We start from the raw sequence: 13,775 nt of genomic DNA on the forward strand, positions 1-13,775 counted from the left end.
TTTTGTTCAATTGTAGCTGTTTTTGTATTTTGTTTTTGCTGTGTATCATTTAAATTTCGTAGTGGAAATATTTGTTCGTTTCTTGTTCTTTTAATCATGATTTTAAATTGCTACATAAAGTTGCTTATCCTAAACACTTGTTGTCTTTATTATTTGCTTGTCCTTTGAGTGCTACCATATAGAGTTTTCTTACCGAAAATGAACTGGCTAGTTGCTAAGGTTATAATTTGTTTTATAAATGGTTGAAATCAAATTCATTTCAGTATACAAGTTTAGCCAACGCATTAAATGCAAATATTTTTACTCATTTCTTGCGAGCTTTTAAGAATTTCATAGACTGCCGGGGTCATACATTAATTTCATGCAGTTATCCATTTTGAATGTTTGTTAAACAATTAATTTTAAATTTGTTATGCGGTATGAAATGGTTTCGTTTTGCTTTCATTTTAACTTTTGTTTCATTTTTTTGGAATGGCACATCAATGTGATAAAATTTGGCCTAAAACTGCACAAGTCTGCCGTGGGACTTTAGACTACTTTTAGGCTATTTGGGATATGATAAGTGTTAAGTAATACTTAGTCTCTAGATATTCAATTGGATTGGGTTTTTGGGTTTCGGGTTGTGGTTCGCCCTCCGTCAGCCGATGTCCTATGTAAATGCTATGACACACTGTTTTTACATGGCCTAACTGTTAAACTCTAGTTGGTTTTACAACTATCACACTGTAATACACACAATACACACGTACACTTATACACCTAGCTATATACAAGAATAATCTATTTACAAGGGCCCCTGGCCCTAGACCATGCCCTTGGACATCATGCGAACCGTGTTCTTGAGAGCCTGCCGCTTGTTGCAGAACCAGATCCGGATCACTTCCCGTTCGTAGCCCAGTTGGTGAGCCAGTCCGGTGATTTCCGTGCCTGTTGGGGAGGATATAAACTTAGATATGTCCACGATTCGGAGTTTTGTTGTAACTGAAAGTTACCACTCACCCGATGGATGCGTATTCCGTTCGAAGTGCGCATTCAGCAGCTCCAGTGCTTGGGGCGTGAAAGATGTCCTTCTCTTGCGCTTTTTCGACGGCTCGACACCGATGTAGTCGGTTAGGTGATTCTGCCCGGATTTGTAGCGGTTCCAGTGGCTATAAAGAATAAAAGGAATAAAAAGAAAGTATCCTGTTAGTTAAATCCATTTCCCAGTGGCGCCCAACGTTGGGCGAAAACGGCGTGTGGAACTGCCTCCATACTCTCACCTCTCTTCGGCCTCCTTCATCCAGCGCTCCAGCACAGGCTTGATCTTCTGTGCGCTCTTTGGTGTGATGTCCAGTTTCTCGAACCTGGTATTTTGGGTTGGATATTGATGGAATTAGATCGTTGCTCGCTCGGTCTCTCGGCTTAACGCAAAAGAAACATAACTAAAGTGCCAGGACATTGTCAATTAGCATTCAATTTGGTACTGGGAACGCTCTTTCTGTATCTTCAATTGATATTATTAGTTAGTTTTTTTTATGAGCTGCTTATGAACTCTGCTCATTGGCAATGCCCTGGGCCAATTTATAAAGCGCATTCATGCAAATCAAACGAGAAACAAAAGAAATACATGGCGAAATGAACAGTTTAATGAGACTTGCACTTTAGTTAGGTTTCTCTGGGTTAAGCCAGGACTCACAACCACACACAGATACACACACCCACACACAAGCACACACCAGACACTAACACACCCTCAGAGTGGATCACACATACATGTTTTGTTGCTGCGTCGATAGTTGAGCGGCGTACATCTGCGCAGCGAGTGCACTGCTTGCATTCGATAGTCAGCATTCGAGTGTTTCGATTGTATTCGAGTTTCGGGTGGCGTTCGTCGATTCGTAGCGTTCGACATTCGATGTTGAGAGAGAGAGAGTTAGATAGAGTTGGCGTTTGAATCGAAAAAATAAACAAATAAAATAAATAAAATTAATTTAGCATTTAATTTGTTTGATGTCTGTTTTTCGTGCTTAATTTAGCATTTAATCGCTATTGTTTTAGCTTTATTCGAAAATGTCCTGGCACTCTACGAACATCGGTTCCAGAAGTTTACGAAAAACAAATCAGGTAAACTTAAATATGTGGATTTAAGCAAACAATATTCTTTTTTTTTGATAAAATATAATGAAACACATTTGCTAAAAGGGGTTAACGTATCCGAAATCCTAATGACTCCAAACGGTAAAGTTTTACAAAAGTTTTAGGAAAGCCAAACTTCTCTTTGAAATATAAAATACTTTAATAAATTTTGTCAATAAAAAATTAAAAACTTTAGATTTTTTAGGGGGATTATGGGAAAAGAATTAGAGAAGTTGGACCGCGAATTTCTTGTATCCCTAAGCTTAAATAATCATTAAGCTTGTCCATCCATATCTCACCTGCAAATAGCGCTCTGGCTGTAGGCGGGTCCTTCGGTCACCGACAGGGCCTGACCCACCTGCGTTTGGGTGAGGCCCAGCGAAAGTCGCCGCAGCTTGAAGGCCTTGGCGAACTCCTTGATCTCGTCCAGATCGATGCCGTCCACCACATTGGTGGTGGCCTGGTTGATGGTGGGTTCATCTAAAAATTAAAAAGAGAATTTATCCGGTTAGTGTCATTTCCAGTTGTAATTACATTCCAGATTAAGTCTAACTAATAAATGACAAATTATATTACGCCAAGGAAATGTCGCCATAAATTGCTACCGTGTCGTGGTCTTAATTACAGTTAATTGCGGTAATGGGAAAACATTATGGCACCGCACAGCGCAGGTAAATTGATAAAGTACACGGCGGAGATGCCCCACGTTGCAAGTTGTTCTTGTCTATTAGGCAAGTGCGAAGCTCTCGGCTTTTATCTGCCTAATTTGTTAGCGAGGAAGCTGTAAGCTGGAAATCTGCAGCCAGCCAACTACTCGCGCAGAATTTTGATTTATTTATTAATGATATGCAAGACGGGAAAGACAAGGGTCCTGGCAGCAACAGCAATAACAAACTGCAACAGCAACTTGAATGGCTGCTGCCTTGTGCTTTAGCGGTAATTAAGATGCGAGAATGGATTGGAGGATTCCAAGAGGGGCCAGGACTGTGGGTACGAAGCAAGAATCCACAGGAAGCGTCCTTTGCCAAGCCGTAACTCAAGCTGTCGTCGCAGTTTGGTTGCTTTGTTTGCCAGCCAGCTGGCTGGATGTTTGGATGGCTGGTCGGATGGTTGTTGTTTGCTGCAGCGTTTGAAATATGTCATTAAATGCGGAAGACATCTTAAGTTTTTGTATGCATCAATTAGTAGTAATTAAGCCGCATATTGTCTGCAATTTGTATGCGCAAACGATCCGTTGTCGCAATCGAGACTGCTTTAGGTAGCTATACCATCCTGATGGCCCAGCTCTAATGGGTGATGGCTCTGGCTGAGACAGAGTGTGGGGTGGTGACTTGATTTCTTGTCGTTGTTAGAGCTTGTGCTGATTGCATTTTTAATGCATCCAAAAGTTTCAATTAAGGCCTGCCGAGCGGAAGACTACAGCTTGCCGGGGACTCTAATCAATTCAATATGCTCAAACAAGAGAGCGACTCTGCCTCCGGTGGTGGCCATAATCCGCCACCCCAGCTAATCCCATCAACTGGGGCCAAATGCCTTCTGACAGCTTCTATATACATATGTATCTAGGAGTTGCTGTGTGTGTGTGTACCTCATCCTGAGCCTCCTTGCTGTCTTGGCCCGAAACCTAATCCAATGCCAAATGCTAAGCGTGACAACGTCAGCGCTTCTGCTAATTTGCCTAACACTCTCGGTTGACATCTCTCAACTTTGGGGCATGCATTCTTGCAAGTTTTGTTTAGCTGCTCACCTAATCCCCGGTCTCTCGGGCCCCCAGGCCCCTCAGCTGCTGCATCAATTATGAATCCGCATCCCGGACCCCACATCCCGGATCGGGAAAGTCGTGTAAATGCACGGCGAAACTTTTGCCACTCACACGGACCCCGACAGACTGAGAGTTTCAAGTTGATTTTCTTTTGGAAAATTACATAAAGTGCAGTCAACTTGTTACGGCTTTTGGCAATGCCAAAAACGAGGCAGCCGGAAAGTTGGCTTTCGACGAAAATTTCGTTAATTAATGTTGGCCAAAAAGTTGATTTTCGCCCTCGCCTTTGTGCCTATGAACATATATCACTCATACGCCGGGTTGCACACGAGTGCGGCTCTTGAAATATCAAATCATCATAAGCTCCCTAGTGAGCCCACCTCCCTCCAATTATACAAGTACATTTGGGAAGTGCACTTGAGTTTCGACAGGCATAGCTGTTTGGGATCATTACACGCTGAAGGATGCTTAGAGTCGGTTTGCCCAAAAAAGAATGTATGAGAAATTAATTCTAAGCTAACTTATGAGCTTTAAAGTTGGGATGCAAACTGGTTGATTGGTTTTTGAAAAACATTATAGACCCTTTGCTCTGGGTTGTTTAGCTCTGATCGAATTCGTAACCAGTTGGCATCCCTTGAGTAATCTGAATGTTAGCAAGAATCGATCTTTACTCACTCGGCGAGTCCATGAGCAGGTCGTTGTCGTTGTCGTTCCCATTGGGCGACATGTGCGGCGGCTCACTCCGCGACGAGGGGCTCAACTTGAGCGGCTGCATGATGGATCCGCCCGAGGTTGATGGTCCCGGACCCGGTGAATCGTCTCGGGGCGACGCGGACGAGGCCCTCGTAGCCGTAGCCGATGGTGCTCCCAAGGACTTGGTGATGGTCAGTTCGCCATTCGAGGCATTGAGTCTGTTACAAGAAGGTTATAATTTGTTACTTTCAGTAATGGTTTATATTCTCACCTGTTGATGCTGCTAAGTACGTTGGCCGCTGCACTGGAGCCTCCTATCGCCGGCGCTCCACAGTTGCTGGTCGAGGTGGCTGCTCCGGAGCTTGGTCCATTGCCCAGGTAGTCCCGTTCCAGACGCGGGGATCCGCCCATTGAGAGGGGGTGGCCCGGAGGCGAGTGCGTACGGAATAGGGGGGAAGTGTAGCCTCTGTCGCTGATGCTGGTGGCCGCCGAGTTGGGAGGCGCTGACACCGGCGGAGAGAGTCGACCGGCTGACAGATGACCTCCGCCCGAGCTCGATGTTACGCTCGCCCTTGTGGCTGTCGCCGTGGGCGTGTGGGAACGCCTCTCATGTCGCTCTTGGCGCTCCAATCGCTCCAGCCGTTCGTGATGCTGACTGAGATTCATTCCAGCGGAGGCGTTGCCCTGATTCCTGCCCTGCGGACTGTGCTTGGGCGACACTGCCGAAGAGCCCCTCAAACCGTGTCCAAAGTGATGCCGTGGTGGTGGAGCTGGTGGCGAGCTGCTGCCTCCAAGTTCCAACGGCTTGAGGTCCATCTGCGGGGCGGTCAGCTCGTCCGGATGACGCAGGCTGATCTGCGGCATCGACGAGGAAACCGATTGGGAGGACTGCTGCTGCAGGTGATGGTGGAGGTGGGTCTGCGTTTCGGGCTTGATGTGCAGCTGTTGCTGCAGCAGAAAAGCGGCTCCTGGCGGCGGAGGTGGTGCTGCCTTGGCTGGCAGTCCAGGACTACCGCCGGAAGGTGAACGTGCTGGCGGAGATCGATCCGCTGAGCGTCTCAGATCGGCGGCCAAGTGAGAGTGAGGCAGGTGACCGATGGCCAGGTGTTGTTCACGTTCCCTTTCCCGTTCCCGCTCTCTTTCCCTCTCTCTCTCCCGCTCGCGCTCCCTTTCCCGCTGATGGTGATGCTGCTGCTGCACTTGTTGCTGCTGCTGCTGGTGCTGTTGCTGCTGGTGCGTGGCTGCTGCGGCGGCAAAGAGCTCCGGATGCAGTGCCGTGAGCAGCTGCTGCACGCCCGTGGAGAACAGATTCGGTTTGAGTAAATTCGTCGGGGTTTGGGCCAATTGGGGCAGGGCACTGGCATGTTGCAAGGCGGCCAGCGACGGTGGCAGCAAGTCACGTTGCTGCTGCTGTTGTTGTTGCTGCTGCTGCTGCTGGTAACTGGCAAAGGCGCCAAAGGCATTGGGCAGAAACTGCTCCGTGGTGGGAATCTGCGGGCTCACGGGTATTGTGAGAATGGTCTGAACAGCGATGCCTGGAAAACATTTGAACAAGGAAACGTTATTAAAAATTTAAAAAGAAAAGGCGGTCCTTAAAAAGTATCACCAAATATTTGAAAATATTCTAGTTTTTATAAAAGAAATATCCTTTGTCTGCAACCCCTTAAACCCTTTAAAAAAAAATACAGTTTCTATTATTCCTTCTATAAACGGCTAACATTTTGTTCGTCATTTTTGTCAGGATTACGCCGTATCCTTTTTCCGCACGGAGTGATGGGGAGAGGAAATTGAAAGTTTACCTAATCGCTTTATAAGCTTTAAGACCCCGCGACTCCTTCGTCCACGAAATCCGCCAAAAAGTCAAACCAAGTCAACTATGTTATTGATACCCATACAGACCCGGGAAACTAAAATCAAACCCCCAACCGCACCCACTCACCTTGGGCCGTGGGTATGAGCAGCTGGGCACCCTGAACGCCCTGCACCAGCTGCCCGGACGCCAGAATCAGCTGGGGCATTTGGGCGCTGGCTGGCGGTGCCTGGAGGGCGGGTGGTGGCGAGGCGGTGGCCGCCGCCAGGACATTGGCCAGAGTGCTGGCGCTGAGGGCGTGCGGCGAGCTGCTGCTGGCGGGATTATCCGGCTGCTGTTGCTGTTGGGCAGAGCTCGAGCCGGAGCCGGAGTTGGTAGCAGATCCCCCGGTGTTGCTCCCCGAGCTGCCGCCCTTCGCCGTCTTGCCCGTTTTGCCACCGCCGTTGTGGGTGGGTGAGGCCGATGTGGATGCCCCCGTTGGTCCGCCGCCTGCCCCGGCTCCTGGTCCTGTTGCGGTTGTCGGTGGATCTCCGCCCACACTGAGATTCAACGGCGAATTGAACACGGAGGCGGCTAAGCCCTGAAGACTTGCCAATGCAGCCGCCGTGGCGGGATGATGATGATGTCCATGATGCGGATGCTGATGCGGATGTTGCTGCTGCTGTTGCTGCTGCTGCTGATGCTGTTGTAGCGTTGCCAAATTTTGTAATTTTTGCAAATTTATCATGTCTTGCACTGTGGGATTTTGAACAAGAGTCACACAAAATGTTGTCATTAGTTTTTGTTGCCAAACTCTTTTGCCGAATTAGTGCAAAGTGGATCGGGGATGGGAGATGGTTGGGGGGATGGTTAGGGGGGGCTTATAAAGGACAGAAGGGGCAGCCAGCACTAATTGCTAGTTTACTTTTGGAGCAGGCTGGCTTTTTGGGGATAAATGACTGCGTGTCGTTGTGGAATTCAAGGATGGAAACTCGACGGGCGAAGAAGTCTTAGATAAATTACACAAAATTAGTCTAAGGGAATTAGAGCGTTAAGCAAATGTAAATTCAGTTTACAAAACAAGAAAACTTAAAGACTAGAACCAGTTTAGGAAATTCTTTAATTTATAAACCATATTACAAGATTCCATCCTTGACTGAAAGGATTTGTTAAGTGCTTTGATTGAACTGTTTGTTGGCTTTCGATATGTACTCACTAGTTCCATTCAGATGAGCCGCAAACGCCTTGGCCTGGGCCTGCTCTTCACGCCGTATTCGAAGGACCTCGGCCGCCTGGTCCTGATCCTCCGTCTCCGCCTCTCCCTCACCGTCGCCCTCGTTCTCGTCCTCCTCCCCGTCGATCTGCATGGGCAGTGGGAGGGGCATGGGCAGGGGCGGCGAGGTCTGATGGTTGGCCAGGGAAGCCGCCTTGGCCGCCAGATTCTTGTAGAACTCCAGCTCCTTGACGTGATCCTTGCTGTCGAAGGGCGAGTGCGAGTGGGAGTGAGAGGGTGGCGGGGGCGACAGGAGGGCGTGGCCGTCCGTGGTCTCCATTTCATCATCACGATTGCTGCTGCGGCCCAAACCGTGGTGATGGTGGTGGTGGTGCAGGGAATGGGCGTGACTGCTGCTGGTGGGCGAGTGGATCTTGTGGCAGCTGATCTCCTTGTCAAAGTCCTGAAAATGGCCAGAAATGGGAGGAAATTTAGTGGAAAATCTTTGATTTGTGTAGCAACTTATTTAATAAATTTTCAACCAATCGTTCGAGCAACTGCAAATCAGGGACCAAATTCAATTACATATTTTGTTGGGCAATTGTTGGACAGAAATAACCCATGCCGTGGGCTAATGACGAGCCCAGAATCCCCGTTCATTGTTTGCTGATTGGATTATATATTTAAAATGCCAACGATGGCATTTTCGGACTCGAATTACATTTCATTTGTGTCATTTCATTTCATTTCGGTCCGAGGCTCCGACATCTACATGGGGCGTGTTAATAAGTTAATTTAATTTTTGTTGTAATTGTCAGTGCACATTTATTGTTTGGCATTTTGATCTGACCACTGGCGGATGAGCTGGCCAATTTATGCAAATTTAATTGGTTGCAATTGTTTCGTGGCTCTGTAATGAATATGCCAGCGAAATGTATCAATATTTGCTTGATTAGCAGTTTAAATGATCGCGCCATCAAGTGGCATTACAGCGTTGGTCCTTTTCCAAAAAAGGGCTTTCAATTTAAAGAATTGTCGTGGCTGTTGGGTAAACACCCAGGACAGAGGCCAGACTCTTTAGGAAATAGAAGAAAAAAACGTAATGGTGGGAAAGGTAAACCAATATAATTATTGGCAATTAATGCTGGCGACGCCAAATGCGCTTAGCAGGAGCGGGTCCGCCAACAGGAAGGACCCTTCTTTGCGCCGTGGCGGAGCGGAGCTTCAATTAAATTTTATTTGCATAGGAAATTAACATAATTGTAGTGCAAAATACCAACCCAAAAAAAATAAAAATGAAGGGAGAAAAATGAGAAAATCGGAAAAGGTCCCCAGGAAAAGCAATAAAAATAAGCGCTAAACGTGACAGCCACGACGCAAAAGTGTTAAAAAAAAGAGTATTTATGCAAATACATATACATCTGTTTGGGGGCGTTGGAAGTGCGGCAATTAAAGACCAGGAATAGGGAATTCTATCGCCGATCAAGTAGCCATGTAAGTGTATTTAAAACCACGCTCTTATCTATTCGAAAACTAACAGCAAGGACATTAATTAGAGCAGGGACTTGATAAATTTCAGTGCAACGTGCGGCAAATACATTAGAAATTGACGTTTATTGGCGCCGTCAGTGGCACAACAGCAACTACTTAAATAGGAGAAAAAATGGAAGAATGTCCTGGGCCAGGACGAACCACGTTAATGTCGTTGAACAGCAAATCGAACTAAATTTATGACACGCCGAGAGCCAGAGTGTATGAAAAAAAAAAAAAAGAGGAAAAGAAACCCAGTGCTGGCAACGTTAATGTCCTGAGAGTGTCCCTGGATGTGCAAGTAGCGTGTATAGGTGTGGGTGCATGTCCTTTATGCAAACTGGCGGCAAACAGACGGCCGCTGACAGCCACTATGCCACACATACACCCACAAGTAGTTGGGCGTCCACTGATGTGCAATGAATTAACTTTTCAACATATTTACTCACGCTCAATTGAATGGGACTTGGCCAGGAGTGTGAGTGTGCCAGTGTGGGAATGAGATTCCTCCCTACAGGAGGAATACTGCCGCTAAAAGTTGAAGAACAAAACGTGGCAACCATAATGAGGCGCTGACGCTGTCGCCCGGCTTTTGTTCCATTGCAGTTCTATTTTTTGCAGCCTCGCAAATGAGCGGAAATTAAAAACTGATTTAGCATTGAGGAGGTAAAGGAAAAAAAAAGGAAAAACGGCACAGATTGGATACAGGATAAAGTTTCCTCATAAAGAGTGGATTCTATTCTATTTATTGAATTGGAATTGGAGTTAGTATATGAAATATTATTAATTTCAAAAGGTAACTGGAATTAAACTGCCTGCCAATGTGCCATTTACCTTCCGTCGCGACGGATGGAAGAACCAATGTGTATCTACCCCATCGCCTTGGTCAGTCAGTACAATCGTATCCGCCAGATTCGGACAGTGAAGCCCACTTGAGGCAGCTGAAGCAGCAGACCCCACTGTTCTGGTGGCAGCAACATTTTCGTTGCTGCCTTTTGCTGTTTTTGTTGCGCCACCGTCAAATGAAAATAAGTCAAAAAATAGAAAATGAATTGAATTATTGCAAAGAGCCAGAGATGCCGGCAAAGGGATGGGGATGGGGATGGGGTCGGTCGGATGGAGCAGGTGGACGTGGGTGGGCTCAAGAGAGGGAAATGGGAAAGCGGGGCACTTGACAGCCTCGAATGTGATAAGCAAAATCCCGGCGCGAAATGGAAAACTCGATGGCAGCCGCTGCTTTTCTTCTTATTATACCTGCTCTGCCACTTCTACCGTCTCCCACTGCCCATTGACCACTGCCCCAGCCCCAATAGCCCCTTCTCGTTCGCGACGTCCTATCTCTTTCGCTGTCTGTGTTTTTTATGTAGCGTGCTTTTGAGCGCGACGCGAAATTATAATTCACACATGTGACCAAACGAAGGGAATGGGGACGGTGAGTGGTTTCTGGGGTGCTCGCTCGGCCATTTGCCATTTGGGTGGTTGGGCAGATGGGTGGCTTTTTGGGCGGCTGGGGTGCCCCGCTCGCTCAATGGGGGGAGAGGCAGTAAAAAAATGCAATTGCCAAAAAGTAGCCGGCCAAAAAGAAAGCGAAAACGCGGAGCAAGTCGACGTCGCCGAACGGCTGCGTTGCTTGTTTGCTTTAATTGCAAATGGCATTTTTTCCAACGAGTCCTGGGAACGGGGCAAGTGGATGTGGAAGCGGCGGACATACACGTTACAAGCTGACCAGCACCATCCACCCATCCTGGGGAGGAGGCTGGCTCATAAATTGTCGAAAAATATTTGACTTGTTCTATTTTTGGTCACCCAAGGCCCATTCGGCCAACAGAGCCTGCTGCGGCCAGCAATATGCTTTCCGATTCTGTACTGCTCTCCCCCTCCTACTTGCAACCCACCCCCGTCCCGATGGCAGGACGACCGTGTGCGGGCAACAATTTTTGAGCTGAGGGTGGTTGGGGCAAGGATGGTGTGGGGAGGTGAGTAGGGTTCTTGCACTTTTGCATATTTAATGCTTTGTTTAATGCAAATGCACATAATTTCATCACAGGCGTATGTGTCCTGCCTGTGTTGGTGTGTGTAGTTTTCCTTCTTGATTTCCTTTTGCCGAGAGATGCGAAAATATTTTTCAATTAATATTTATGTTGCTTTATGTGCCTGAATTGATAATTTCCCCATTGCCGACTGATGGAGCCACAAAAGGAAGCCCAAATGTTTATCAAAACAGCTCTGATGAAGGAGAAGGTTTTTCCGATCCCTAGTAAGGATATTCCGAAGAAGGTAATGATAAAATAATAGTATATACATAAATAGAGTATAAGGGTGTCTGATATATATAATCCCCTAGGATTTCCCGCTAGCTTGTTGATTTTCTAAACTCTAATAGAATGGCCCATCAAGTTTTTAATGTGATGGAGCGATTTCTTGCACCATTTGCCTGGCACATAGACAGTGTCGATAAAAAGTGTAAGCCCACTTGCTGCTGCTGAGGCATGGCACCCAACTTTCAGAGGCCACCCACTGGCGGCAAACAAAAGCTGCACGCTGCAGACATTGCAATTTTCACGAGAACGCGAATACTGGCTATATATGCGTATGTGGTACATGCCGGCACGTGGGCATGTATCGGATATATCGGTATATATATATAATCATGTATGTATATATAGTGACATATCCATAGCATTATACATAAACTATGTAAATGTCCACACACCCACACACTCACACATACACATTAAGTATTTGTCAGAACTTACCCTTGAGACTTAGATTCAAATAGGCAAATGCACCGAACATGATCCTAGCCCAAATCAGACCTAAACATAATTGAGGATGGAAAAGTACTTATAAACAAAAATCCTCAGACTAAACAGACCGAGGGAAACATGCATTCAGCACGTTCCCATAATTCAGATCCCCAAACCCAATCGTAAAACTCAAATTTCGGGACCAAAGACAAAAACAAATTCAAAAGCAAGAATCCAAAGTCCAATCGGGAAAGTTCTCAGCCTAAACAATAAAACACACTCAATTAGAATAAACACACTCAAGTAAAGCTCGAAAGCTCCAAAACCGAGGTTTGATCGTAAAAGAAGTCAGAGTTAGGAGTGGAGTTCAGTTTAAGATCTACAAGTAGTAGGTTGGTGTTCTTCAAATAAAGAATATTTGTAACCAGTTGGACATAAGAAAAATAAAGATAATTTTTTTTATTGAAAACTTATGGTGCAAACATTTAATTGGCGCAGTCGGTAGGATTTCTAAAAAGGTCCTTACACCAAGTTATCGGTACTGATCAACAAAGAAGGATAATACTATACGACTAGTTTATCCTGATCAGCGAAAGTGACTAAAAGAAATCCGCAAAAGAATTTATGTGCAGTGCGACTGTATATAAAGACAATTAATTAAAAATCCAATTCGGTCAATAACTCCACGAATTTTCGTGCGACAATATTGCAATACAAAAACTTCAAAAGCGATAAAAATGGCGACACCACAGTTATCCGAGATCCATCTCAATCAATTGATTGGACAAATCAAGGAACTGCCTTATTTCGACGGCAACCCAATAGAGCTCAGCCGATTCATTACACGGGTCGAGTATCTGTTGCAGTTATACCCAACACAGGATGTGAGGCAAAACCATATCATCTACGGGGCCATCGAGAGGACCATTATTGACTCAGCACAAGCAGTCATCGCAGAAGAAAAAACCACAACATGGATGCAGACGAAACTGGCCCTGATTAAAGCATTCAAGGACCATAGGCCATACGAAGATGTCATCCGCCACGTACATCAAACACCTTACCCAGGGAGCATCAGTAAGTTCATAAACGAACTTAAAATCAGGTCATCCGTAGTTTTAAATAAGTTAGATTTAGAAATGGATCAGACAGATAAAACAATTTATACAAGTTCATTGAACAAAACAATCAGGGATTGCATTGAAAAGAAACTTCCGGACAGATTGTATAATTCACTATCGAAAAGAGATATTACAACTATTACTAACTTAAAAGAGGCAGCCATGACTCTAGGCCATTGGGATTCAGATCCATACGATAATTATAAAACCAGGTATTATGATCAACGTAGGAATTTGGGTAATTCAAGACAGAATCAAAATTACTCGAGAAATAATTCAAATCATTATCCCCGACATAACTCAAATAATTATTTGAATTATAATCCAGGATCAAGCAATCCAACAAATATTCCGAATTCACCTGCCAGAAACCAAAACCAAGGCAACTATCATGAACTCAGAAGGAATTTAAATCAAGGTAGAGCTCAGAACCCCATGAATTATCAGGCATCAACTTCTAATAATTCTCCAAATGCACCTGTTAAGAGACAGAGAGAAAGTGAAAGCGCCCAAAGTAGAATGGACGTAAATTTTCAGCAAATAGCCTCGGAAAACGAAAACAGTATCCTTATATCAGAGTAGTAGTCAAAGGTAAAACTCTCAAAGCAATGATCGATACAGGATCTTCCATTAACATCATGAGAGAAAACTCAGGAAATTTTGCAGAAACTAACGAAAATCAGAAAGTCTATACAATAAATGGACCAATTAACTTACTTAAAAGCATTACATTAAATCCCAGTAAAATTTGCCCAGTAAAACAAAAATTTTTCTTACACAAATTCTCAGAGAATTATGACATACT

The 13,775-nt window shown here is 45.4% G+C and overlaps 1 protein-coding gene across 2 annotated transcripts in view; it reads right to left on the reverse strand.

Annotated features, from left to right (window-relative positions):
- Positions 1-9: 9 nt before the first annotated feature.
- The window catches only part of pdm3 (pou domain motif 3), a 69,838-nt gene continuing 56,072 nt past the window's right edge, over positions 10-13,775 (reverse strand). The window contains exons 3-11 of one of the 2 annotated variants that reach the window (XM_017250575.3): positions 7,576-8,035; positions 6,510-7,115; positions 4,842-6,105; positions 4,553-4,788; positions 2,415-2,595; positions 1,753-1,806; positions 1,260-1,343; positions 1,000-1,148; positions 10-927 (exon numbers count right to left, since the gene is read on the reverse strand). In XM_017250575.3, the coding sequence (XP_017106064.2) occupies positions 803-927; positions 1,000-1,148; positions 1,260-1,343; positions 1,753-1,806; positions 2,415-2,595; positions 4,553-4,788; positions 4,842-6,105; positions 6,510-7,115; positions 7,576-8,035 (3,159 nt within the window). In that variant the 3' untranslated portion in view covers positions 10-802. Of the gene's footprint in view, positions 928-999; positions 1,149-1,259; positions 1,344-1,752; positions 1,810-2,414; positions 2,596-4,552; positions 4,789-4,841; positions 6,106-6,509; positions 7,116-7,575; positions 8,036-13,775 lie in introns of both variants that reach the window. The other variant, XM_017250574.3, reaches the window with a different exon arrangement.

Source organism: Drosophila bipectinata, chromosome 2R, assembly GCF_030179905.1.
Source record: "Drosophila bipectinata strain 14024-0381.07 chromosome 2R, DbipHiC1v2, whole genome shotgun sequence".
Lineage (NCBI taxonomy): Eukaryota > Metazoa > Arthropoda > Insecta > Diptera > Drosophilidae > Drosophila > Drosophila bipectinata.